General features: G+C 58.4%; 1 protein-coding gene across 2 annotated transcripts; it reads left to right on the top strand.

Annotated features, from left to right (window-relative positions):
- Positions 1-5,525: 5,525 nt before the first annotated feature.
- RBM28 (RNA binding motif protein 28) lies at positions 5,526-22,309 on the top strand. Of its 2 annotated transcripts, none has more exons than XM_077340598.1 (19): positions 5,526-5,735; positions 8,869-9,021; positions 12,018-12,112; positions 12,856-12,931; positions 14,420-14,512; positions 15,040-15,114; positions 15,334-15,475; positions 15,742-15,890; positions 16,588-16,666; positions 16,879-16,988; positions 17,230-17,303; positions 17,396-17,531; positions 18,124-18,188; positions 18,476-18,634; positions 19,966-20,115; positions 20,671-20,745; positions 21,125-21,441; positions 21,820-21,919; positions 22,048-22,309. In XM_077340598.1, the coding sequence occupies exons 1-19, from the start codon at positions 5,546-5,548 to the stop codon at positions 22,192-22,194; spliced, it is 2,385 nt and encodes a 794-aa protein (XP_077196713.1). In that variant the 5' UTR covers positions 5,526-5,545; the 3' UTR covers positions 22,195-22,309. The 2 variants fall into 2 exon arrangements, with proteins under 2 accessions (XP_077196713.1, XP_077196714.1); XM_077340599.1 differs by having other exon boundaries at positions 16,594-16,666.
- The last annotated feature ends 5,197 nt before the right edge of the window (positions 22,310-27,506 follow it).

Raw genomic sequence — 27,506 nt, forward strand, 5'->3', positions numbered from 1 at the left:
GTTGGAGGGAGAGGAAGGGAAGGTGAGCGGAAGCCACTTTGGGACTCTTTCCCCAGATCCAGGAGGAAAGCTCCAGACCCAACTCTTGGCTCTCGGCAGGACCCTGGGATCATGGCCGTGGAAGACGCCCTGGGCAAAGGGATCCTCAGTGGTGACAAAACTCAGCTGTGGCAGCCAGCCCCCCTCCCCTGCAGCAACTCAGGGTGGGGCCCAGTGGGGAGGGAGCTTCGGCCCCTCAGAGGCATGGGCACAACCCCCCCCCCCAGCCTCAGCAGCACAGGGAGTGGCTGGCACCTCCTGGGTCCAGCCGAGCCCCAGCCGCAAGAGGAGATGGGCCCAGTTTGGGTGGGGCTGCCGCATCTCTAGATCTGGCCCTGCCCAGTGGCCTGCCCCGGATTGAGGGGAGCAGCCCCCGCTTCCGTGCACAGCAGGCCCCACTGGACTGGGCGGGTTGGAGTGCCAAGCTGTTCAGTGGCCCCCTGAGCTGGTTGACTGGGCACCCTCATCTCCCTTGGCCCCTGGCCCAGCCACAAGGCTGCCTCTCTGCCGCTTTGCCCCAGGCTGGCATGCGGCACCTGCCAGGGTGGGAGACAACAGCTGCAAGAGGAATGCCAGAGCATGAGCCATGCCCTCGCGAGGGTGCCCAGATGGCCTCGTTTTCCAAATGCCAGCCTCCAGCCAGCCCCAGTGGGGAATGTTCACTCCCCGCCCTCTGGCCTCCCCCTGCTAAAGGCGGACCCTGAGCCTGGCCGCTGGGGGCTCAGTGGGGCTGGGGGGGCCATGATAGGACACAGACGGAGGGTGGAGGGCGAGGAGCCTCTGGGCCAGCTGCAGCCCTTGATGGACGCCCCCGCCTCCCCTTCCGAGAGGGTTGGCCTGGTCAGAGGACGGAGGGAGAGGGGCCCTTTGCTGAGTGCCATGGGGTGGGCCAGCTACTGCAATCTGGGCCTAGGTCGGGGGGGGGGGTAGATGAATGCCTTGCGGAAGAAAGAGGCCCATCAGCGGCTCTTAGCCATGGTTCCTGTGGGGAGCCTCCACCTGGAGAGGCAGTCAACCTCTGAATGCCAGGGCCAGGAGGCAGCCTCAGGGGAAAGCCTCGGCTCCCAGGAGAGAGGCAGTCAGCCTCTGCCCCTCAGGCTGGTTTAGGCCCCTACTGGGCACTGCTGTCCCCTTCCTTGTCTGGCCCCAGCCTCTGTGCCTCTCTGCGGGGGGGGGGGTCTGCAAGGCTCTGAGGCTGAGGAGGGCGGCCGGGTCTCTGCCTTTGTGGATGAGGAAGGGACGTAGCTTGGAGGCAGATCATTGGCTTGGCCCGCAGGATTGGGGTGGCCCCAGAATCTCTTGCTGAAAGCAGAAGTCAGCAGTGGGGTGGGGAAGACCCATGGCCAGCCTGAGCAGGCCACACTGGCCTTGATGGGACATGGGCCTGGCTCCCCCTGTGGCAGCTTCAGACGTCCACCCCAGGGCTCACGGGCGCATTTGAGGGGGGACCCTTATCTCCACCGAGCCCCTCTGGGCTCCAGCCTCCGTGCCAGTGGGGGACAGTCACTTGCTTACGGCAGCTTCCTCTTGGGGTGACCAGTGGAACCCTGCATGCCCTATTTCATTTTCTCTCTTTTGTGAGCCTCCCCCCCCCCCCACACACACACAGCCAGCCAGGGAGACACACAGAGCGCCCAGCAGGGGCCTAGATGGGCGACAGCCGGGCAGAGGAGTGAGGGGGCAGTCAGGGAGGGGGGGGGGAGCCAGCCAGCCAGCCAGGGTGGGGGTGGGGACTCTTGTTTCCATTGCTCCGCAAAAGATCTGTCAGCTGCCCAGGGGCTTGAGGCGCCTCCTCAGGCCCCTGCCAGCCAGCTAAATCCTGAAATCTGAAGCTCCCAGTCGCAGCAAGATAGATCCCACTCAGTGGCAAAGCCCCACCCCAAAGGTCCTTCCTCTCAGGCCAGGGCAGGGGACATAACTTTGTGGCCTGTCCAGTCCAGGTGGCCACACTGAATGCTGCAACAGCAAATCCTGCACCCTTTCTCATCGGGGGGGGGGGTTGCCTCTCTCATAATCGCCCCCCCCCCCAGCTGCCTCCCCTGGGAATTCCGGCTCGGCCTCCTTTGGGCAGATCCTGGTCTGCTCAGCAGTCTCAGCCAGGGTGGGTTTGTGCCAGAAACAAAGAGGGCAAATCCCAGCCTACTGGACAGCTTCCTGCTCAGCAGACTGGCCGGAAGCGGAATACAATGGAGGCCCGGCCATGAATAGGCTGACCAGCAAGCCTGGGCTTGGTGGCTGGAGGGCTGGCCGTGGGCCAAAGTGAGGTCACCCCTCCAGAGAGACAATGAAGGGGGGGGAGGGCAGAGCACCAGGCACCGCTATCATACGAGGGACCCACCTCAGCTCTGAATGAGCGCTGGCCCTTCTCCCCTTCCCAGGCTGGAGCTGACGCCCGGGCCAAGGGGCCAAGCCTGTGCTCTCCACGGAGGGGAGGGGCAGCACAAATCCCTTCGAGGGCATCAAGGGACGTCTGCCTGCCTGCCTGCCTGCCTGCTCATTGGGAAGACGTTTCCTTTATTGACAGGAGCCACAGTATTTAGAGTGCACCTTTGTCCCTGACATGCAAAGTGTGTTTTGCAGCGTGAGTCGATAGCGTTCCCTCCACAGAGAGGTCGTCTGAGCACCAGGAGTGCCAAACCCCAACGGTGTGTAGCTAGTTGACTGGGCATAACCCAGAATGTGGACATCGCGAGAAACAAGGGAATGGCATCCGTTAGATCCGTGGGCATTCCTGTCGCCTCTTTATTGCGAACCCAGCAGAAGGATACAAGGAGGCAAAAACTGAGCCCCCACCCCCCCAAAAAAAGCCTTAACTTCTGCACTTAAGCAAACACTGTGGATCTTCCCAGCGGTCAGTGCTGTGGGTCAGTTTCAGTTTAAACTTGATCTAGCCACCCATTGGTAGTTCCGCTGTCTGCCACGATCCTGCCTGGGACCTCAAGCCCCCTCCTCTGCAGGCCTACAGACACAACATCATCAGCTGAAAACAGTGAAATGACAGAACAAAGTGTGCCCTGCAGCAGCAGAACAGCATGCCCTCGGCACAGGGGTGCGACCCACAGTCCCTGTCCCTGGATAAAACACCTCTCTGGCCTATTCTGAACTACAGCATAGCCCCACTGCCTTAATAGAACCATATAACCAAGTCATAGAATTGGAAAGGGCCTGTAAGGATCAGCCGCAAGCATCCAGAAGAATCCTAGAGTGGGAAGGGGCCATGCAGGCCATCCAGTCCCACCCCCTGCTCAGTGCAGGATCAGCCTCCAGCATCCAGGAGAAGGATCCGTCCAGCCGCTGCTTGAAGACTGCCAGTGATGGGGAGCTCCCCACCTCCTTAGGCAGCCCCTTCCACTGCTGAACTAGACTCCTAGAATCCCAGAGTGGGAAGGGGCCATGCAGGCCATCTAGTCCCACCCCCTGCTCAGTGCAGGATCAGCCGCCATCATCCAGGAGAAGGATCTGTCCAGCCGCTGCTTGAAGACGGCCAGTGAGGGGGAGCTCCCCACCTCCTTAGGCAGCCCCTTCCACTGCTGAACTAGACTCCTAGACTCCTAGAGTGGGAAGGGGCCATGCAGGCCATCTAGTCCACCCCCTGCTCAGTGCAGGATCAGCCTCCAGCATCCAGGAGAAGGATCCGTCCAGCCGCTGCTTGAAGACGGCCAGTGAGGGGGAGCTCCCCACCTCCTCAGGCAGCCCATCCCATGGCAGAACTACTCTGACTGTGAAAATATTTTATCTAGTGGCTGTTACCTTTCTACACGTAGTTTAAACCCATTCCTGTGGGTCCCATCTTCTGTTGCCGACAAGAGACCTTCCCTGCCCTCATCTTAGTGGCAAGGTTTTATCTACTCCCACCCTCTGCTCCAGGCTGGATCAGCCTCAAGCATATATGAGGGACCGCCTTTTGCCCTATATCCCCCGCAGGGCTTTACGCTCTGCGGGGGCTAACCTACTGGTCGTTCCCGGCCCCAAGGAAGCCCGCCTGGCCTCGACTAGGGCCAGGGCCTTTTCGGTCCTGGCCCCAACCTGGTGGAATGAGCTCCCGGAAGAGCTGAGGGCCCTGCGGGAATTACCAGCATTCCGCAGGGCCTGTAAGACGGAGCTCTTCCGCCAGGCCTATAACTGAGGCCGGGCGGAAAGAAGATCAGCCCCCCCCTCACAAACTGGTGGTAGAGAGCGTCACCCCCCACCGTAGATGAGGATGCGGAGAGCAAATGAGTAGGCTACGCCATCGCTGTTACAATTATTGTAAATCATTGGTTTTTATTGTCATTTTATGGTTTTAGGGGACGGGTTTATGTAAGCCGCCTCGAGCCTTCGGGGGGAGGCGGGGTATAAATATAAATATAATAATAATAATAATAATAATAATAATCCAGGAGAAGGATCACCACCTTCGCCTGAGACAGTTGGTTCCACTGATGAACTATTCTGACTGTGAAAGTTTCCCTGCTGAAACCTGGCTGATATCGTTTCCCACCTAATTTAAATCCATGGGTGCAGGCAGGATGCACCCCACTCCGAGGCTCAGCTCAGAAGAGCGAAGCTGTCAGGGCAGGGTGTAAAAACAACAGAGGTGGTCCTACAAAGAGGAGGGTCCAAGGATTTCTCATGGGCCAGGGACCCCCAGCAGATTCATACCGCTGAGCTCAGCGCCCTGCAGGGGACGTATGGTGACAGGCAGTCCCTCAGATATGTGGGGTCCAGACTGCAGACGGCCTTGAAGTTTAGTACCAGGACCTTGAGCTTGGTCCAGAATGCAACCGTCAGCCAGTGCAACTGCCTCAGCACCGGCTGGACGTGAGCCCCCCAAGGTGTCCCGGTGAGGGCCTTGAGAGCTGCATCCTGCATCAGCTGCCATTCAAGGGCAATGGAAGGCCCATCTAGAATGAGTTACAGGGGAATTGGGCTCAGCATGGCAAAATCATTTCATGGGATGAGGGAGGGGAGTTGCGGCCCAGGATCACTGTGGGGGCAGTCCACAAGCACCTAGTTTCTTTAAAGGAAACCAAATCTTCTGGGCCAGATGAATTGCATCAAAGGGCATTAAAAGAACTTGCAGGTGTAATTTCTGAGCCTCTGTCCATTGTGAGACATTAGCCTTGGCAGTAATAGGTGCACAAAGGATCGGGGGTCTTAACAGACCACACATTGAACAGGAGGCAGCAGTGTGACCCGGTGGCTAAAAAGGCCAACGGGAATTTGGGCTGTATCCAACGGCAAGAGCCGCGCCAGCAGCTGCCTGCCCGGCCAGAGATGCAGGGGCTGATGCGGGAAAGCGTGGCCCGGGAGCGGGGGGGGGGGCAGCCTAGACCCCCCCCTCGGCTTCGCCTTCTCACCCCCCCTGCGGAGCAGGCCGGGTGGAGAGGGCGGGGCGAGTGGCGCCCCCCCCCCATCGCCGCCGCGCGGGATTCGAACCCCGCCCACCGCGGCGGCGCATGCGTCCGGCGGAACTCGAGGTGGGCGCGGCGGCGTTTCCGGCCGGAGCGCTTCGCGGCGGACCAAGATGGCGGCGCCCGTGGCGGCGTGCGGAGGCGGAGGGGCGGCAGAGGCCGAGGCCGAGGCCGGGGGGGCGCGGGGCGCGGGGCGGACGGTGCTGGTGCGCGGCCTCCCCCCCTCTGCCCGCGGCCCGCAGCTGGAGCGCGACTTCGCCCGGGCGGGGCCGGTGCGGCGGGCGGTGGCGGTCACGGAGCCCGGTGAGCGGAGGGGCGGAGGGAGGGAGGGAGGGAGGGAGGGGGGGGCCACGGGCGGGGGGGGGGTGGGCAACGGAGGCCTCCCCCGCGCTGGGCTTGCCTCCGTCCCTTGCGGACGGCCCACCCGGGAGTGTCCAGAGAGTCCCCGGCGGCTCCCTCGCTCCGTTTGCATTTATAGGCCGCCCCTCCTCCCCTCCCCCCCCCCCTGGGGCTCGCGGCGGTTGGCCTGCGACTCAACGGAGCAGGAAGCGCGGCCATAAACAAGAGTAAACAGTCGACAGCGAGGCAACAGCGTGGAGCAGAAGCGTAGTTTCCGGGTCAAGGTCGAGGGCAGGCCTGCATGCTGCACGTTGCAGAAGTCCAATATAGAGGTGCCCAGGGCGCTGGGAGTTTGGCTTGGCGAAGGTGTCAGCATGCCAGCTGCGCTGCGGTTGTGGCCTGAGCTTCCATTGAGAGGGAGGCATCAAGGACCCAGATTCCTGGCCGAGTAAACCACTGAAAGCTGCACTCCATCCAGGTTGGGTAGGCATGCTTCCTCGCTTGGACCCTTCCTGCCCAGTCACAGGACCTCCATCTTTGAAGGGTTGAGCTTCAGGCGACTGCTTGAGCCACCCCGTCACTGCTTCCAGGCAGCTGGCTAATACTTCTGTGAGAGAATCAGGGCGGCCGTCCATCAGGAGGAAGAGAGGGGTGTCATCCGCATATTTATTTATTTATATACCAACAACCCAGCTTGAACCTCTGTACTAGTTGGGCAAGAGGGCACATAGGATTGGAGAGAAAATGGCTCCTTGAGGGACTTGACAAGCAGCTCGGTAGCGGCTTGATGATCTATGGCCACTTTCTGACCCGTAGAAAAAACAGCCATTGAAGGGCTGTCCCCCATATTCCAGCATTGGTCAGGCAGCAAGCAAGAAGCTCATGGTGCAACTGTGTTGCACGCTGCTGAGAGTTCTAGTAACACAAGCAGTGCCTACCTGCCACGGTCCAGTTGGTGATGGAGGTTATTCGTCAGGGCAACTAGCGTGGTTTCTACCCCATGGCCAGGTTGGAAACCAGACTGCGATGGGTCTAAGACCGAAGCTTCTGCCAAGAATGTTCATAGCTGGTCCATGACAGCCCTTTCAAGCATCTTCCCCAGAAATGCTTAATGTGAGATGGGCTGATAGTTGTTTGGTTCCCGTGGGTCCAGAGATGGTTTTTTGAGAGGGATAATTGCACGCAACAAAAATAAATTCAGACAGAACTCAAAGTCTCTTGAATAACAGAAAAGAGATGCAATTAATATATAGTGGAACTAGTTTATATCTAAGATGCTAATCTTGGTTGTGTTTGATGGTTACTATCAAAGATATTAAAGACAAGATACTTTTCTTCTTGCTCAGCTTCCTAAAAGGTAAAGGCATCCCCTGTGCAACCACCGAGTCATGTCTGACCCTTGGGGTGACGCCCTCTAGCGTTTCCATGGCAGACTCAATGTGGGGTGGTTTGCCAGTGCCTTCCCCAGTCATGACCGTTTACCCCCCAGCAAGCTGGGTATTCATTTTACCGACCTCGGAAGGATGGAAGGCTGAGTCAACCTTGAGCCGGCTGCTGGGATTGAGCTCCCAGCCTCATGGGCAGAGCTTCAGACTGCATGTCTGCTGCCTTACCACTCAGCACCACAAGAGGCTTAGCTCAGCTTCCTAGTCACCTCCAATTGAAATATAAGACTGCAGTCAAAATGAATTATTTGGAAACTTATGGGATTTATTGAGTCACATGTTTTTTCCTTGTCTGTGCCCACCTGGAGTTTGGCAGCAACGTCTTAACTGAAATTGCAATTACTCCAAGTGGTCTAAAGTGGTCCTGTGTCACGTTAGGAGCAGGTAGGGACACCTCAGTCCCTGCCTCCCCACTTCCCTGGGGCTGGCTGGGGCTGCTGTGCTGATGCAGAGGCAATGTCAATCTGGCCAGGATCCTGTGCATGGCTTTCATTTCTAGAGTCAGGCAGAAACGTACATCTTGGCAACCGGGTGTCCCACAGACATTTTCCTTGCCTTTCAGAACAGTTTTCTTGGAGGCGAAAGACTTGTCACTTGATAAATCGCTGCTGATGTTTTATGCTGTAGGTCCTGTGAATTCCCACTTTTTATCCTTTAAAGAAATCTATATCTGTTTTTGGTGCAGAGGTATAAGAAGGAAAAATCATATCTGCAACAAAAAACTTTTTAAAAAAGTTAAAGTTGGAAGCAGGCAATACATAAATCACTGGGGATATATTAGTTGTGTTGTTGTTTTTAAGGAGGGGCTATGGCAAGGATTGGGGGCGGGGCCTTCAAAAATCTACACTTTTACACGTTTACATGGCATCGGAACTCACTTTGGCTGCAAAATTTCCCTGTTGTACCAAAGCAGATTGGGAAAAGATAGGGGAAGTATTCCGTTGAGGGACAATGTTTTGCAGATGCTCAGAAGGCCCCCAAAGAGCCCGGCTCTAGTTCGGATGCCAAAATGGAGTAAAGCCAAACCTGTCTGGAGAATGGCTGCCTTCTCCAAGGGATCCATCAGCTGCAGCTGTGCTGACTGACTCCTCTGGCCAGAGCAGAGCCTGCCTGAACTGTTTCTTGGGCACGCGGCTGCCTTGTAGCCCGGCACTTTCAGGGGCTGGAGCACACTCAAGTGACCTTTCTCGCTGGAGTCCTAGTGTGACGGCTGTGGCCCGGGTAATCTCAGGGGGCTGTCTGGCAGGCTGGACACCGTCGGCAGGCCACTTGCCTGGAGCGGGGCCCTTTTAGCGGCAGCGATGGCTCTCCCGGCCAGGAAGAGGCCGGTTTCTATGTGTCATCTTGCTTCTGTCCGCTGTTGTGGGCTGCCTTGTTCCAGAAGGCCTCTTCCGGTTTTATTCCTCCATTTCACTTCCTTATCACTGACTTCCTCGCTTTTTAAATCCAGCTTTCTGGTGTCTCCGTAACGGATTGTTTCTGGGCTGCTCTGTTGAGTTGACTTTACCTGCTTCTGGGCTGATGCCATATTCTGCTGTGCTTTCTGACTGTTTTAATCACCTGGGGACTGACTTCCTGCTGCAGTGGCCTCGAGGGCTGGTCGGGGTCTCCGGAGCCCTCCCATCTCCTGCTAACTGGGCTTCCCTCCACAGGTGGAGAGTCCTGCCGGGGCTTTGGGTTTGTCACCTTCTCCTTGGCTGAGGATGCTCAGAGGGCCATCCGAGAGATCACCACCTTTGCCGGCCGCAAGATCAGCGCCACGCTTGCAAAGCCGAAGGCAAGGCAGAAAGGGAAGAAGAAAGGGGGTGAGTTGAGGGGCCTGCCCGTGATGGGGGGGAAGGAGGTGTGGGGCTTGTGCCTTTCTCCACCCAAGATTGGGCTGCTGCTTGGGGCCCAGGAGACAGGCACTGGTTCTTCTTGTGCTGCATGGTCAGTTCCAAGCAATTTGTGTGGGTCTTAGGCAGGAGGGGGATGGTGCTGAGGAGAGGGCAGGAAGTACAGGCTCTGAAGTCTCTGCTTCCTGCCTGGGAGTTTACAGGGCACAATGTTAATCATGGCATCAGAGCATGCTGTCCAGGGAGGCTGTGTGTGTGTGTGTGGGGGGGGGGTCCCAGTGCATGTGTCTGGGGTGCTTTGCAGAGGGGGGGGATGCTCCCTTGTGGCTTCAACTCTGTCCAGGGCCTCGAGTTGCATTTAAGTGCCCAGTTCCCTGGGAGGATGGGAGAGCTGGTGAAACAGCAAATGGCCTAGAGGTTTGTTGAAGACTGTCAGGCTGGAGTCAACTGGCTAATGTGGGCTTCCCAGGCAGTGTGGCCAGTGTGGTCTGGTAGTCTTAGTCCCTGACATTTTGCCAGGAACTGTGGCTGGCGTCTTGCGAGGTAGGACATGGCAACAGGGCACTTCCTCACATAAACACAAATGGAACCTGGTCCTGGCTTTGCCTCTGGACACCTGGTTGCCCTTCCGGCAGGGCCTGCATGCTGAGGCGGCTCCGGCCCTTCTGCTGCCTTCCCTCGTTCCAGGTTTGCTGCTGGAGATTTTTGGGGGAGTCACTCTCTCTCAAGGGTAACTCGGTCCAGATGGGCAGCCACATTAGTACATGGGTAGCTGCAGAGGAGAACCAGAGTCCCGGAGCACCTGGAAGACTAAACAAATGGGTGGCATCGGAGGAGCTCCCAGGAGTCACTGCTCACTTCTTCAGATAGGTCAAGATGGGCAGCCATGTTTATTTATTTATATTCCGATGTTTAGCCTGCCCCACCCAGAAGATGGCTCGTGGTGGGTAACATGAGTCATTTCCTAGTAAAGCCCATTAAAACCCAACAATCAATTAAGCAAGCGGCAAAAAACTCCTATCCCCACCCTCCAGACAATTTTTCCCACCCCAGGGAAGGGGTATAGGCCAATGACCTGGCTCAGCCTAGGAGTAGGGCCGTCATCCCCCCCCCCCCCCCGGGTCGACAAGAGACCTGGCAGAAGAACTGTGTTTTACAGGCCCTGCGGAACTGTGATAGCTCCATCAAGGCCCTCAGCTCTCCTGGGAGCTCATTCCACCAGGTCAGGGCCAGGACCAAAAAGGCCCTGGTGTGAGAGACTTTGACTTCTAAACTTAAAGTTTCTTTATTGAAAGAAGGCATGCATCTACTGTGAAGACTTAGTCAGGGCTGGTTCACAAAGAATAGGGTGAGGATTATAGGGGCTCTTCCCCCTCCCTTGGGAACTCAAACCAGGCACAGTTCAAAGGAGTCAAAGCAGAGAGGTAACCATTTGGGCTTCAAGGAACAGGATGGTCTGGGAAACTACAGGACGCTAAGGGAGGGGAGGGGAGGAATGTGTAGGGAGGGTGAGAGGCAGGACACAACTCTGGGGTGTCAAGCAAAAGTATCCGCATTACATCAAAGCACAAAGGCCAGCCTCGCTAAACACACTGACAGCAGAACAAAACCATGGCAGACACCTGGCCCGGGTCAAGGCCAGGCAAACTTCCCTTGGGCCAGGGGCATAAGGAGGCAAGTAGTCTCTCAGGTATGTGTGGCCCAAGCCTTGTATGGCCTTAGAGAGCCAGTTTGGTATAGTGGTTAGGAGTGCGGACTTCTAATCTGGCATGCCGGGTTCGATTCTGCACTTCCCCACATGCAACCAGCTGGGTGACCTTGGGCTCGCCACGGTACTGATAAAACTGTTCTGACTGAGCAGTGATATCAGAGCTCTCTCAGCCTCACCCACCTCACAGGGTGTCTGTTGTGGGGAGAGGAATGGGAAGGCGACTGTAAGCCACTTTGAGCCTCCTTCGGGTAGGGAAAAGCGGCATATAAGAACCAACTCTTCTTCTTCTTCTTCTTCTTCTTCTTCTTCTTCTTCCTCTTCTTAATGATTAAAACCAAAACCGTGAACCTGATCTGGGCTACAGCTGGTAGCCCATGCAGCTGCCTCAGCACTGGCTGCATGTGGGCCCTTCAAGATGTCCCTGTGAGGACCCCGGCAGCTGCATTCTGCACCAGCTGCAATTTCTGGCCCAGGGTCAAGGGCAGGCCCACATAGAGTGAGTTACAGAAGTCCAGTCTGGAGGTAACCATTGCATAGATGACTGTGGCCAAGCAGCCCGAGGACAAGTAGGGCGTAAGTAGCCTCGCCTGGTGCACATGGAAGAAGGCCATGTGTGCTACTCCTGTGACCAAGTTGCTAGGAGGCATCGGATCCCGCTGGGCGTTCAGGACTCCCAATCAGATCCAGAAGTCTGTTCTGGGGGACTAAAATGCATATGCTGCCCCTGCAGGGAGGGCTGGTATCCTGAGCCAGGCTTTCAGACCATGGGAAGGGGTTAGCCGCCTTCAGCTCCTCATGTACCCCAGAGCAGAAGACCCAATAGAGCGTGTGGCCGGCCTGATGAGCTGGGCCAGTGACAAACTGGGAGAGCCCTAGCACCGCCACGGTCATCACCGGGCCCAAACCTCAGCCAGAGGACGGCCGATTGGCCCTGGAGTCTCCCGGGATTATAAGCCTGAGATGCTGCAGAGTCCAGGCCGCCACCACCTCCAGAAGGCTCAACAGGCTGGCTGTGAGCCTGTTGGGCAGACAGCAACCACCTAGACTGCAGCAGCAGCAGCAGCAGCAGAGCACCTTCAGGACTCCAGACATTTGGGGCAGCGGAGGAGCTTGTGGGAGTCCCCAGAGCTCACTTCTTTCTGGGCCCCTCCAGAGTGCTCCTGGACTCCGCTCTTTGAAGTGTAACTGGGCCTCCTCAGCTGGTGGGGGTGCTTTCGGTCCTGCTGCGTTTCCTATTGTGGCTCTTTGGTTCCAGATGCTGCCGAGAACCCCCAGGATGAGCGGAAGCCAAAGAAGCCGAGGGGAGCCTCCAAAAAGGCCCGGCTGATCATTCGCAATTTGAGCTTCAAGGTATTGCCCGGGGTGGGGAGCTTGAGGTGGGGTGGGGCTCTGCCTTGAGCATTTTGCTGCAGCCTACACTAGGGATAGATGATTGGGGAGGGGCCTTGGCCTGCAGAAGACCTCCAGCCTCTCTGCCCAGTGGGAATGGCCAGTGGTGATGGGGAAGTGCTCAGCCTAAGACCTTGGAGAGCAGCAGCTGCCCGTCCCTGGTGGGCAGTCCTGACGTGGCTGGCCGTTCAGCGGAAGGCGGCTTCTTGCGGATAGCGGAGATTCCGTGTCTTGCACTCAGGTCCCTGCCAAGGTGATGGGGGTGGCTGGAGGGGGCCCCGTGGGCACTGCAATCAGCTGGTCAGCTGAAAGGCTGTAAGGGAGGCATGCTTGTAGATTTCCATTCAGGAGCCCCCAGTGGCAGCTTGGCTCAGGCCACCCAGAGGACTGGGGCTGTGGGAGGTTGCAGTGCCTTGAGAGCCGGCTTGATGTCTCGGTTAAGAGCAGCAACCTCTAATCTGGAGACCTGGGTTTGATTCCCCACCTCTCCTCCTCCACACCCAGCCAGCTGGGCGACCTTGGGCCAATCACAGTTCTCTCAGAGCCGTCTCAGCCTCCCCTACCTCACAGGGTGTCTGTTGTGGGGAGAGGAAGGGATAGTGGTTGTCACCCGCTCTGAGCCTCCTTCCAGTAGGAGAAAAGGGGGGTACAGAAGCCCAGCTCTTCTCCTTCTTCTTCTTCTGCCTGACTTCTGCTCCCCTCAGTGCACAGAAGAGGACCTGAAGGCGGCATTTGCTCCATTCGGAACAGTCCTGGAAGCGTCTCTCCCCAGGAAGCCAGGTAGTATCCTGCAGCGGGCTCAGCCTCATTCTCATGGGTGGGGTGGGGTGGGGTGGGGTGGGGTGGGTGGGGGGCTGTCCCAATCTGGTCCTTGACATGGGAATTGCTCTGGGTCTTAGCAAGGAATGCCAGCATGCGGAGGCCATGCAAGGGCTGGAGTGAGGATTTGGAGGCATTTGCAGACGGCGGCTGTGGTTGGCCTGTGGTGCTGTGAGCCGTGCCAGCCAGAGGGAGGAACTCTGTTCTCCCTTCCAGCTTGCCTGCAGGGTCATCTAGTCCAACCCCCTGCACTGTGCAGGACACTCACAACCCTCTCGCTCATCCACTGTCACCTGCCACCTGATTTCTGTGGAATCAGCCTCTCCATCAGATGGCTCTCCAGCCTCTGCTTAAAAACCTCCAAAGATGGAGAACCCACCACCTCCCGAGGAAGCCTGTTCCACTGAGAAACTGCTCTGATTGCCAGGAACTTCTTCTGGAGGTTCAGACGGAATTTCTTTTGAATTAATTTCATCCTATTCATTCCTGTCTGTCCCTCCGGGGCAAGAGAGAACAACTCTGCTCCATCCTCTACATGGCAGCCTTTTAAATACTTGAAGATGGTTCTCAGATCCCCTCTCAGTCGTCTCCTCTCCAAGCTAAACAGACCAAGCTCCCCCAACCTTTCCTCCTATGTCTTGGTCTCCAAACCCCTCACCCTCTTTGTTGCCCTCCTCTGGACATGCTCCAGTTTGTCTACATCCCTCTTCAACTGAGGTGCCCAAAACTGAACACAGGACTCCAAGTGAGGCTGAACCAGAGCAGAGTAAAGCGGTACCATCACCTCCCGTGATCTGGACACAATACTCCGTTTGATACAGCCCAAAATCCTATTCGCCTTTTTAGCCACTGCTGACTCATGTTCAATTTATGGCCTACTAAGACTCCGAGATCCTTTTTGCACATGCTACTGCCAAGACAAGACTCCCACATCTTATATTGGTGTATTTGGTTTTTCCTCCCTAAATACAGAACTTTACATTTGTCCCTATTGAACATTTTATTCAGTTTAGCCCACTTCTCGAGCCTATCAAGATCATCCTGTATTCTGTTGCTGTCTTCAGTTGTGTTTGCTACCCCTCCCAGTTTAGTATCGTCTGCAAATTTAATAAGTCTCCCCTCTAATCCCTCATCCAAATCATTTACAAATATGTTGAACAACACAGGCCCCAGGACAGATCCCTGGGGAACTCCACTTGTCTCTCTTTTCCAAGAAGATGCTGAACCATTAACAAGTCCCCTCTGGGGACGATCTGTCAACCAGTTGTTGATCCATCTGACAGAATTAGGATCCGTACCGCATTTTACCAACTTGTCAACAAGAATATCATGTGGAACCTTATCAAAAGCTTTACTGACCCACGTGCTGACCAGCCTCATCTTTCCGGGGGGCAGCTGAGGCAGACCCTGAACCTGTTCCTGACCCCCCCCCCCCCCGGTCTCTTCCAGATGGAAAAATGCGTGGCTTTGCCTTTGTGCAGTTCAAGAACGTCCTGGAAGCAGGGAAGGCTCTGAAGGGAATGAACATGCAGGAGATAAAGGGTGAGCTTGGGTGGCTTTGGAGAGGGTGGGCGTGGGAAGGACGTGAGCCCTTCCAGCTTGCCAGTCCCAGATCTGCCCTCTCTTGCACAAGCAGGAGAATGGAAAAGGGCCAAGTGGTGATGGGAGAGCTGGGGCTCTGCTTTGGCAAAAGACCTCAGAGTGGCCCTGTGGTGGTCAGTCCAGTGCCCCATCTAGGCTGGCATCCTGTTTCTCACAGGGGGCCATCCCTTCCCCTCACCTCTCCTCTCCTCCTGGCCCTTGAATTCACTTGAATTGCCTCTGTGTATGGAGGTTCCCTTTGCTTCCTGGGGCTAGTAGCCATGGAGAGAGCTGGAATATGACCCAGTTTCAACCCCACCTCTGCGTCCTCTGGCAGTGGATTTAATTACTTGTTGAGTTCTTAGGAAGAACTACTTCTTGTCAGTTCTGAATGTCTGGTGTATCCATCTCATTGGATGCCCCTGGAACCTGCTGTTGTGGGAGGTCGGTGTCCAGCCCACTGCAGTGGTTCTGTTTGTCTCCTCCAGGCCGCCCCGTGGCCGTGGACTGGGCTGTGCCCAGGGAGAAATACCAAGAGGGGCGGGCTGCGGCGTCGCATGCTGGTGAGTGGTTCTGCCAGTGGTGGAGCGTGGCCCTGGGGTGGCTTGGGTGGGCCATGCCCCTCAAGGGGCAGATTGCGGAGCAGGACCCCTTCCCCGCTGCATGCAGGCTGCCCTCTTTTCCCAGCACCGCCTGCCCCTGACCGCCCCGCGTGTGCTCCTCGTTGGAGCTGAGATCAGAGGAATCCCGTGCCCATGTGTCCTTGCGCCTTCCCCCCCAAGGGTCGCCCCAGAAAAAAGCCGTGGTGGCCGTGCAGGAGGACGCAGACGTCTGCCACGGTGGCCACAGCACCACGGAGGAGGAGGAGGAGGAAGACGAAGGAGGAGGAGGATTGGAGCCGGCTGAGCTCGTGGGGCAGGGCAGGTGAGGAGCTGGGGACCTGCTCTAGAGGCCTGCCCCCCAGTGGGCCCCTCTGGCTTCCCCGCTTGTTGTTTGCTTTTGGGGAGGGCCCTTTTGTGTGGGGCCACGAGCCCTCGACAGAACCGTGCCTGGCTTGGGGCCAGGGGGCGTCTGCACAGCCGGCCTTGGCTTCCTGCCTTGGGGCGAACTGGCTAGGGGGAAGCTGGAGCCTTCTGGAGACTCGCAGGGGCATGGTAGGGTTGGCTCACATCCCCCCCTCCCCCCCCCAGGGACTCTGAATGCCGAATCTCCCCAGCGGAGAGCTCAGAGGAGGAGGAGGAGTCTGGTCCTGCGGAGAGTGCCGATGGGGAAGCAAGTGGCAGTGAGGAGGAGGACGACGACGACAACGGCCCCGACCCCTCTGGGGACCGAGGAAGAGGTTGGCTTTTGCGGTCTCTGGGTGCTCCTGGAGGGAGACCTCCATCTTGGGTCGCTGGGCTAGACCAAAGCGAGAATAAAGAATTCCACAGGCTGTGTATATTTTCTCAAATAAATCCAAATGTGTGTTTATTTCTGTATTTGTAAACTTCTTTAGCAAATAATATACAATTAATATCTTGGGCAACCAGAACGGGGCCCCGGGTCCTGGATTCACTCGTTTTCCCTTTCTCACTGGTCGCTCCTTCGTTCTTGATTTGAAGAGTATTAATTTTTTCAACAACGTGGGAAGAGGGTCTCTCAAAGACACCTGCTCTGTTGTGATGAGGTCGTTCTACCCTCTCCCTTCTGCTTTCCTTTATGGGAGAAAACATACCCTGTATGCGCCTGTGGAATTCCTTCTTTCGGCAGGGTCTGTTAGGGGAACTGGTGGTTCCATTATGTGGGCTAAACCAGAGGCCCACCCATCCAGTGGCCACCTCCCCCTCAGCCCGCTGCCCCTCAGGGTGAAGGAGCGGAGTGGCCCCCTCCAGCCAGCCCTGTCCCTGCAAGCCCCTCAGCTCCTCGCCTTGGACGGAGAACTCTGTTTTCTGGGGACTGGACTGGCTGTGGGCTGCCTTGTAAAGCTCAGTGCTAGGCCAGCTCTGTTTGATTCCAGTCAAGGGGCTCTATCTCCCCCCCCCTTGCCCCCCCCCCAGGCACAGAGGACCCCTCCAAGCAGAAGAAGCGGCAGCCGCGCCAGTCCGACGTTTCTGAGGGGAAGACTGTCTTCATCAGGTGGGCTCTGGCCTCGGTCAGGGAGGAGCTCTGAGGGGTGGCGTGAGGAGGAGCTGCTGGGCGGGTGGGGAGGGTGCTCCAGAGGGACAGGCCAGCCGGGCCGGTCGGTGCTGGAGGGCGCTTCAGGCAGCGGGGCTTGGGGGGCTTTGTGGTCGTCTGCTGCTGCCCCTGCAGGGTGGGGGGGCTGATGTGTGGCTTGTGCTTGCCCCCAGGAACCTGTCCTTCAGTACGGAAGAGGAAGAGCTGGGGGAGCTGCTGGAGCAGTTTGGGGATCTGAAGTACGTGCGGATCGTTCTGCATCCGGACACGGAGCACTCCAAAGGTGAGACGGGTGGGGCTGGGCTTGGGCTGCCGGTTGCTGAGGCGGCTGGAGGCCGTGCCTGGGCTTTAGGTAGAGCTGCTGTCCTTCTCCCCTCTCGTGCTGCTCTCCTTTTTGGCGGAGCAGGAAGTGCAGTCAGCTGCTGGGGGGGGGGGTGGAGGGGCTTCAGCACCGTGCCAAGAAAGAGGGGGCACAGAGAACCCTTGTGGGCTGCCGTTCCTGACTTTGTGCCCTCCCTCTGCAGGCTGTGCCTTTGCCCAGTTCCTGGTGGAGGATGCAGCCCAGAAATGCCTCCAGGCTGCTGCGGATGAAAGCGAGGTAAGGTCTGTGTGTGTGTGTGGGGGGGGGGGATCCTCTTGGTGCCTCCTTCCTTTCTGCCCTGCGGGCTGACTCTCCTCCTTGCTTGGCAGAGCGGAGGGCTGCATCTGGGGGGCCGCCGCCTCCGAGTGGACCTGGCTGTGAGCCGGGAGGAAGCCCAGCAGCTGCGGAGCAAGACGGCCAAGAAGCCCACCGGCACCCGGAACCTCTACCTGGCGCGAGAAGGCTGTGAGTGCGTTGCCCTCGGCCTCCGCCTCGGCCTCCACTGTGGACTCCAGCCCACGACTGCCTCTCTGTAGCCCTGGAGGGTGGGGGCTCTCTGGGCAGAGGCAGTGAGCAGCAGGGAGGGGGGATGCCCATCATCATCATCATCATCATCATCCACATCAGCCCCAGCTCAGGGTCGACAGTTCTGTCCCCGCCCTCCTTGGAAGCACAGGCAGAGATTTCCTCTTCTGCTTGACTCCACCCCCGTGGCGAGCCCACCCCATCCCCTCCAGCCTTGTGGCTGGGCCTGAGGGGAAGTCCCCACTCTGGACACACCTTGTTGGGCCTGCAGGGGGAGACGTGCTGCTGCCTTCTGCTGGCCAGGCTGGGGGCCAGTCGGGGTCCACATCATTTCCTGTGCCTGGCACGGGCTCTCCAGGGCCTCCTTCCCTGCCACCCACTAAGCCTGTGAAGTGGGAGTGCTGCCAGGGATTGGACCCCCTGGGGCCAGGTCAGCTGCTCCGGAGTGGGGCCTCTCCTGGGGACGACTGGAAGGACTGGGGAGGGCTGGCCCCTGCATGCTCATGGTCAGCTTCCTTTGTGTTCTTGGCAGTGATCCGTGCAGGCACCAAAGCCGCGGAGGGCGTGAGTGCTGCTGATCTGGCCAAGAGGGCCTGGGTGAGTAGTGGGCTGGGCGGGCCCTCGGAGCCACCCTGCCCGTCAGGATTTGATCCTGATGAGGAAGGTGGGGAAAGGCCCTGAGCTGCCACCCTGGCTGAGCCATCCTGTGCCTGCTTCTGTTCTAGAAGAGGACCCCCTGCCCCCTCCCTGCCTGGGCTGCCTCTCCGGGTTCTAGCCCTTGGCAAGGCAGCTTCTGTGCCGATGGGTGTCCCCTGGCTGGGCCCTCCTAACTCCCCAGCAGCTGCTGCCTGTGCCCTGAGCAGCCCCCATGACTCCCTCCCCAGTTTGAGGAGCGGAAGCACCAGAAGCTAAAGGATCAGAACGTATTCGTCTCTCGTACCCGGCTCTGCGTCCACAACCTGCCCAAGAGTGTTGATGATGCCCGACTCCGGAAGCTGATGCTGAAGGTGCTTGATGGGAAGGCCGGCGTGCGCGTCAAGGAGGTGAGCCCTCTGCTTTGACGGGAGCGCCCGCCCTGAACGGGAGCCCTCCTGCCTCTTTGTGTGCCGGCTACGAGTGACCCCTGCTGGCTGCAGGCAGAGTCGCAGGTGAAGCAGCCCAGCTGAGCTGCTCTGTGGGAAGAGCATTTGTGACCCCTCTGCCTTGTGCTGCAGTTCCCTCCCTCCTGCCTGGATGGGCAAGGTGGAAAGAGGGCAGAAAGTCGGGGGGAGGGGGGAGTGTGTGTGTGTGTGGGGGGGTCCTTGATCACAGGTTGGGTCTCTTCCCTCGCCCCAACACTTTTGTTCCTTACTTGCTTTAGAATCATAGAATCACAGAATCATAGAGTTGGAAGGGATCTCCTGGGCCATCTAGTCCAACCCCCTGCACTATGCAGGACACTCACATCCCTCTCGCTCATCCACTGTCACCTGCCACTCTCTTGAGCCTTCACAGAATCAGCTTCTCCCTCAGATGGCTCTCCAGCCTCTGTTTAAAAACCTCCAAAGATGGAGAACCCACCACCTCCCGAGGAAGCCTGTTCCACTGAGGAACCACTCTCACTTCTTCCGGATGTTTAGGTGGAATTTTTTTTGACTTAATTTCATCCCATTGGACCTGGTCCATCCCACTGGGGCAAGAGAGAACAACTGTGCTCCATCCTCTATTTGGCAGCCTTTTAAATATTTAGTTATCAAATCCCTTTTCAGTCACCTTCTCTCCAGGCTAAACAGACCAAGCTCCCCCAACCCTTCCTCCTACGTCTTGGTCCCCAAACCCCTCACCATCTTTGTTGCCCTCCTCTGGACACGCTCCAGTTTGTTTACATCCCTCTTCAAAAAGAGGTAAGGTTGGTCTGATATGATTGGTTCTTGCGAAACCTTAGAAATCACAGCTCTCTGTTCCAGCTGCTCAAGGACTGACTGTTTTATGATTCGTTCCACTATTTTGCCAGCTACAGGTGTCAAGCTGACAGGTCGATAGTTACCCGGATCCTCTTTCTTTATCTCTTTCTTTCCGGAAGCAGCTTCCCACCCTTCCCACGGGCCCCAGTGAGGGGAAGAACCCCCCCCCCATTTTTCTGCTCTTCCCCCCTCCCCCTCCCCGCAGCTTCAGTCGTCTCCCCAGGACATCCACTTCTGCGTGACCTCAGCGAGACGGCCCTTCCTGGTGACCGTGCTTGGTGACCCCCTGTGCCACATGGCAGTTCAGGCTTGCAGGAGAGGCAGGGCTGCCCAGGATCCCTTGGCTTCCCACCTTTCACCCCTCTGGCCCCGGGGGGGGGGGCACAGCCATTCTTTCCCCCCCCCCCAGCTCCTATTTCCTTTCTCTGCAGTGCCGGGTGATGCGGGACCGGAAGGCCCCTGCTGGGAAGGGCCAGGGCCAGTCCCTGGGCTACGCCTTTGTGGAGTTCCAGGAGCATGAACACGCACTGACGGCCCTGCGCCAGGTCAACAACAACCCCCAGCTCTTTGGGGACCAGAAGGTGAGCCCCCCCCCAATTCCTCCCAAGTGGGTCCTGTATGAACATTCTGCTGGGTCTAGTAGGGGCAGCAAAGGGCCTCTCTGGGCCTGACCGTGGGGCCCGGGGTCCTGCTTCTTCTCATGGCCGGCTTGGTCCCCCAGTGTCCCCCAGACGCCCTCCTTGTACTGCCGATCCCCCCCACAACTTTGGCTCAGAGGCTGGGCTGCTTGTGAGTCTGGGGGTTGTAGCCGTAGCCCTCTCAGGGCCCCTCCTCCTGGCAGGTGGGCTCCATCTCAGCCGGGGGCTTGGTGGCGTCCTGTGCCAGGGCCTCCCACGGGGGACTTGGCATCCTGTGCCATGAGCCACAGACTGGGCTGATCCTCTGCTGTGCTGGGTGTGGGGAAGGGTTTTCCAGCAGCCGCTGCCAGGGCGACGCTTGGGGGGGACGGGGGGACACCGCATGACTTCTCCCATGGGGAGCAGAGCCTTCTTCCTCCTCCGCACGGGCTGGAAGAGCTCGTGGACTGGCCAGAGCAGCGGGCAGGGCGGCCCTGAGGCTTTGCCTTCTCCCCCCAGAGGCCCATTGTGGAATTCTCCCTGGAGGACCGGCGGAAGCTGAAGCTGAAGGAGCAGCGAGCTCAGCACAGCCTGGTAGGGGGGGGGCCTGCGGGTGGGCGGGGGGGTGGGGGTTGCCCCCTGCAAGAGCCTCAGTCCCGCTTGCTTGGGTCATGATGCAGCTCCCTGGCGAGGGCCTGAGGCTCTGGCTCCTGGGTCCCGGCCGGCAGAGCTGGCCTCTCTGGCCCCCACGTCCGGCAGTCCCAGACCAGGCCACCCGAGCCTGCCTTTGGACAAATCCTGTCAGACCAGAACATCAGGGTGGGGGTGGGGGTGGGGGTGGGGGTGGCCCTTCCCTTCCCTTCCCGGGGCTACCCCAACGGTCGTTCTCTCCTGCCCCTGGCTTGGCAATTCCCTCTTCCCGGCAAGGAGACAAACCGCCTCCTCCTCCTCCTCCTCCTCCTCTCTTCCCCAGCAAAAGCTGCGGCAGAAGCAGGCCTCTGAGGGGTCGAAGACGGGAGCCGGCCAGGCGGGCCCCCCTGCCAAGGTGACTCCGGGAGCCAAAGGACAGAAGCGGGCCCCAGATGTGAAGGGTGGGGCACCTGAGGACTCGCCCCGGAAGGCAGCCAAGAGGCTCCGGGGCACTCCCGCCCCACCGACAGGGCCTGCCGGAGGCTCCATCTCCTGGTCCGGGTTCCAGACTCAGGCGGAGGTGGAACACGTGGAGCTGCCTGGCGGCAAGAAGCGGCGGAAGGTTCTGGCTCTTCCCTCCCACCGCGGGCCCAAGATCCGGTAAGGGAGGGGAATGTCACCCCTTTAGGGTGGGTTCTCTTCTGCTGCCTTCCTGGCCTGCTCCTGCCACCTCGGTTGCTCCGCCCTGCCCCGCCCCGCACCTCGTCCTCTCATTCCTCCCGTCTCCCTTTTTGCCTTCCCGGACTCTGCTGGAACCTGCCCCCCCCTCCCCCAATCCGCCATCAGAGGCAGGCAGAGGAAACAGCAGTGCCGGACTCAGAGGGGGCAGCAGCAGCACCCCACCCCCCTCTCCTCTTCCTGGCTGGGAGGCCCAGACACCTGAGGGCTGGCGGGCAGAGGACGGGCCCGCAGTGCAGGGCTGTGGGCGCCGCCTCCTCTTGGCCAGGCTGAGTGCTGTTCCTCCCCCTGCCCTGGCAGGAAGCGTGACAAGGGGAAAGTGAAGCTGCCCGCTGGCAAGAAGCCGACAGCTCCAGGCAACCCCCCAAAGCAGCAGAAGGTCCACAAGGTGCCCAAGCAGGTGAGTTGGCCCTCTCGGGACCCGGTCCTCCCCCTGGCCTTGCCCCAGAGGCCCCGATGCAGCCCTCCCACCCCTCCCTGCCCTTCACGTGCAGAACTGCATGCAGCTCCTGTGTCTCTCCCCTGCAGGCACCCAAGAAGCAGCGGCGGCGGGCGGGGAGCAGCCGAGCCGAGGCCCGCTTTGAGCAGCTGGTGGAGCAGTACAAGCGCAAGATCCTGGGGGGCGGCGGCAGGAGCGCTCTGCCTGCCAAGCGGGGCAAATGGTTTGAGAGCTGAGGGGCCTCGTGAACTGCGCAGTGATGCTGGGGGGGGGGGGCGGCCTCTGGCAGAGACCGCGGGGCGGTTGCTGGGAGCGGGAAGCCTGTGTTTGGAAAGAAACCTATCTTTGCTAGAGCTGGCCTTGGCGTCCTCTGTGGGGGGGGGCAGGGCTCTGTGGCCGCACGGGGGCAAGAAGTCGTGATTGGTACAGCCTCCGTGGGATGTCTTCCTTCCAGCAAGGGCAGCCGGGTCCTGGTGAGGCCGAGGGGGCCAGGAGGGGGCCCCTGTGCTGTGTGATGCTCAAGGGGAGGGGCTACAAGGCCTGGCTGCAGAGCGGGTGCCCCAAGCAGGGCCAGGCAGCACCACAGGGGCGTTGGCATCAGTGCCCTCTGCCAAGGATGCCCATCTGTGCTCTGGCTGCACACCCCTGTCTGGCTCCCGGGCTTTGCTTGCGATGTGAGCAGCGGCCTGGCTTTGCATCCCCCCCTCCCTGTCCTCTTGTCCCCCAGCTTGGGCAGGGGTGCTTCAGCGCCAGCACAGGGCTCCTTCACCTGCAGGGAGGGGCTGGGAGGGCAGGCCGGCTGAGTGAATCAGAGTGCGGGGGGGAGGGGGGAGTATCCTCAAATGATTGAAGGAGCCTGGGAGCCTGCTTTTTAATGCCAGCCGTGCATGCTGGTTGCTGGCTGTTGTCTTCCAATGCAGGACGGAGGAGGCCTCCCCCCCCCCCCCAGGCCTCCATACTTGACCTCCCAGCAGCAGTACCGTTTCTCTGTGCCAGACCAGTCTGGCCGCAGAAAGCCTTGCCTGGTGGGTGACTCCATGGTTGCGTCTGGCATGCACTTTTCCACACACGCCTGTTCCCTGCTCTGCAGCCAAAGCAAGGACGGTCAGCATTCCTCAGCTCTGTGACGTGAACTGGGGAAGCTTCTGTCCGGGCCGTGTCGGCCTTTGAGGTGCGGCTTTGTCCTGAGACAGTTATCCGGGATTCCACTCAAGGTCTGGACCGCTTGTCCCGTCGGAATGAGACCCGCCTGGGTCCAGCAGCCCCTTCCGGAATGGTTCAGCCAAGGCAGAGGGCCTGCCTGCTTCTGAGCCCGCCCGCCTGCCTGCCTGCCTGCCTGCCTGCCTGTCCAGGAGGAAACCGCTGGCAGGGGGTCCAAGAGAACCAGCCGGGATCCCCTCCCCCAGCAGGAGGACCGAGGCCGAGCAGGCCTGACAGCTGGGCCACTTTAGGGGCACACGGAGGACAGAATCTGAGAGTGAGTTCCCGATTTCACCTTGCACCAGCAAACCAGACAGAATCTTTCAGCAAGTTAATGGTCCGTAATGAAAAAAGAAATAACTCTCTTCATTAGGCAAGATGACCCTTGAAACTGCGGAAAGGCCTCCTGCAAGGAGGATCCTAACATTTCCCAGGCAGAATCCCAAAGATGATCTCTGAAACTCCGGGCTTCACGTAAAGGTCTGGGAATGCTTTAGACAGCTTGCCAAAGGGAAGGTCAGAGAGAGAAATCGCACCCATGGCCTTTGACACCCTCTTCCCCGCTTCCTTAATTGGCTGTCAAAAATTCCACAGCCCTCTGCATTTTTCCTGACGGGCAGGTGATCTTTCTGCCATGGTTCTGCAGGATGCCTGAGAAGACCCGTGTCCAGGGTTAGCAGGGCTGTCAGCCAAAGGTGAGGGTCTCCGCATGCCTGGCCGTGGTAGAGAAGAGAAGGCAGGCCTCCCTCCGCTGTGTTCTGCCTCCCCCACCCAGAGGTCCCAGAGAAGCGCCCTGGCCGATGAGCCTGCTCCTTCAGGGAGAGCACCGGTCCCTTCCCGACAGGCTGGCTGGAAAGGCCCCGAGCAGCACCTTAGCTTTGCTCTGGATTGGGCTTCAGGTTGTCCCTTCCACAGGTTTCACCAAGCTCCTGCTCAGGACTTCCGCAGGTATCCTCTGCATAATCCCAGCCCCAAAAGGTGGGGGTGGGGGGAGAGCAGCAAGGGGCATGCTGGTGGGACCCATATGGCAGAGGCCGTAGAGCAGAGCCTTCTGGGGAAGTGGGACCCAGGCTCGGAGGACTGGAGGACTGTGTCTAGTTTGGGGCACCACAACTGAAGAAAAAGACAATGTTTGCCTGCCTCCAGAATTCTGGCTCTTCACCTATTCTTCAAGAAAGAGCAACCATGGAAAAGTGAATTCTATGGTGGGCAATATTAAGAAAGAGATCAGAAATATAATAAACTAGAAATAAAGCCCATTTTATCTCTAAATAAAATGGCCGCTAGGCCCCCATACCCGGGGAGCCTTCCCATGGCGAAGGCTTCGCGGGGGGGGGGGCAGGTGGTATGGCGTGGCGCAGCGAGCCTGCTCCCGGGGGCGAGAGAAGGCTGGCGGTGTCCCCCCTCCCTCCCTCCCTCCCTCCCTCCCTCCCTGAAGGCGTAGAAAGCCTTCTGTCGGCCCCGGGAGCCGGCTTGCCGTGAGGGAGTGCCTGGGCCCGGCAGAAGCCGGAGAAGGCGGGGGGCAGGCTTCGCGGCTCCTGATTGGGCCCTCCGAGTTTTTATCCCGGACAGAGCCCGCCCTATCTCCTCCCACATTGCCCTTACCCTTTTGTTTATTCTGCTCCACAGGGGCAGTTAATGATAATCAATATTGTATGCTGTTGAGCATAGCTATGGTATGCCAAGATTTGGAATGCTGCCTGCAGTTCTGGTTGCTGCAGAGCTGGGGAAAGGTGGGCCCTGAGAGCTTTTTGTCTCCCACAATACCAAACTGAAGGGGCATCTCATGAGGTGCAGGGGCCCTAGATTCAGAACACATGAAAGGAAATGTGTCTTTCCTCGCTGTGCAGTTAGATTGTGGGGGTCACTGCAAGGGGGACTAGTGACCCTAGAGAGCAGCTGCAAGGGGGACTAGTGACCCTGCTTTAGGATGCTTAGGGCTGATCCAGCGTTGAGCAGGGGGTAGGACTGCATGGCCCCTTCCCACTCTAGGATTCTATGATTCTAGAGAGCATCTGTGACTTTCGGGGGGCTCTGGACCTTTCCGTGAAGAATAGGACCATCACTGGCTGCTAGTTTGGGGAGAGTTAGGAGTTAGAGTTAGGGGTGGCAGCAGGGGGAGACCTCGGCCCCTCTGCCCTCTTTGCTGGCCCTCTGTGCCCCATCAGGGGTGCTTGACTAGCCCCTTCCTCCTGAGAAGGCCCTTCAGACCAGCCGGGCTTTCCTTCCGTAGGTTCCTTTCCACTGAAGTACCTTCAACGGGACCATGTTTGTCTCTTGCTCCAGTCTTTTGGAAAGGCCTCTCAGAAGCAGGGAGGAAGGCTGTCCCTCCACAGAGCCTGCAAGATGCAGGAGGGCCTGGCGGGGGGGGGGGGGGGTGTAGGCAGACCTCAAGGGGAAGCAGCCTTTACACTCCTGTGCTGTGCTGACTGGGGTCTCCTGTTGGATACTGGGAGGGCCCTTCGGTTTGGTTCTGTGAACTATTTTATATGACTGTCCTCTTAAGATCTCCATTTTGGAGAGAAGGAGGGAGCTGACAGGGCTCTCAGCACTGCAGTTGGGACTCAGAAACTCCAAGGTGCTCTCTGGCTGCTTTGGTCGGTTGCTCCCCTTAGGGAAAGTGGTGGGTTTTGTTTGTAATATGAATGCTGGATAACAGCAGCAAGTTCTCCAAAAAGGCTGGGTCTTAAAAGCACAGGGTGCAGCATTCCTGACGGTTAAGCACCTTGAAAGCTGGGAGCGGCAGGGCGAGGGTCTCTGCGTTTTCCCTGTGGAGGACCAGAGGACCTCCGTCCTCCTTCGTCCAGTGGCTCAGAAGAAGCAATGGGAAAGCTCCGAAGAAGCAGTCTGCCTCATCTCTCCCTCTGGCCAGATAGCTTCAAAGGAAAATAAGGATGCCCAGCCCTGCGGTTTTATAATCCACACCCCCTTCTCGGTGGCAGTTTTAATACAAACCTTGCAGTCTTGAGTAGACCAGAGTCCTCACACTGCAAAAAGCTGCTTTGGTTATTCTGTCTCACGCACACCCCGAAACGGATAGAAACCAGCGTAACCCCCCCCCCCCCCCGTGGTTACGTCCTACGGCTGGTCCCAGCTCTTGCTGTCGTAAGAGCGTTTCTGACTGGTGCTGCTGAAAGGGTGCCCAGTTCTCCCTGCGCCAAAGTAGCTGCTTCCCGGGAATTACTCACCCCTCGACCTCCAGTGGGACATTGGGCACGGGCTCCAGGCATCCAGTGGACAGAGAGCAGGTCTCATGACCCAAACGGCCCCTTGTTTATGGTACATTTCCAAGAGCTGATAACTCAGCCGTCCACCCCCTTTTCAGGTCTCCTTTTGGCCCCAGATCCAGATCCTGAGACCCCGCGGGACAGTGCTGAAACTCTCCCTCCCCCAACTGGAGTCACGTGTGATGGGTAATAGTATAATTTGACTCACATGAAAGTGTACGAGGACCCATCACAGGTGACTTCACCAGAGAAAAATGCATTCCTGGCTCCTGCCTTGAACGGCTCCACATTTTTCTTCCCTCCTGCTCACCAATTCCCAAAACAACCAGAGACATTTTCAACTCAGGCTGGATGTTATTACCATTTCCTGATTAATTCTTAGCCCAGAAGTCCTCTTTTTAACTGTTTTAGCTTCAGGGAGAACCCAGAAACAGTCAGGCTCTGGCAGGGATTACTGAAGCTTTTCAACTCTTCTGTTACAAAAACTGCGCCCGGCAGCGTGAACAGACCGTGCTCCCCCTCGCACTGTGGCCTTCCCTTCTTCGTCTGCTGGAAGAGCTTCCTCCTGCTTCCTTGGCCCCGGTCTCCATTGCTAGGGTTGCATTGACGGTTAGGTGGAAATGTCCTCAGCGGTTCATCAGCTAAGGTAACTTTCATGCTCCTTGACCTTAGTGACCAGCAAAGGGGGTGAGGATCCGGCATGCTCCCAGTGGCAGCAGAGCTAGGTCACATGGACAGACCAAAGTGAAGCCCGAGAGACCTGAAAAATGATTGGGTGACGCTGTAGAGCTCCCTCCTGCGACAGTCTGACGTCAACACTAAACTTGACCAGAGGCAGTGTTGGTTGGGCAAGCTGACCGAAATTTCAAGGTCCCCATTTCCTCAGTCGTTTCGATTGGTTTGTGCCTTACTACAATTGTCATGTGCCCTCTGGCACCGCTGGCATGGACTTTTGGGCTAGCCCTGTCCTCTTATGGACGGCACCCCAACTCCCCCTCCATTAACATTTGCCCGTTTTTTGGAAGCAGTGATGCCCGGGTTCAAGTAGTGTTGCCTAAAACCCAGTCCTTCCAAGGCAGGGGCCCCGTGGCTGGGTCGGAAGGGGCCAGAACAGGAGGCCT

Source organism: Paroedura picta, chromosome 5 (genome assembly GCF_049243985.1).
Source record: "Paroedura picta isolate Pp20150507F chromosome 5, Ppicta_v3.0, whole genome shotgun sequence".
Taxonomy (NCBI): Eukaryota; Metazoa; Chordata; class Lepidosauria; order Squamata; family Gekkonidae; genus Paroedura; species Paroedura picta.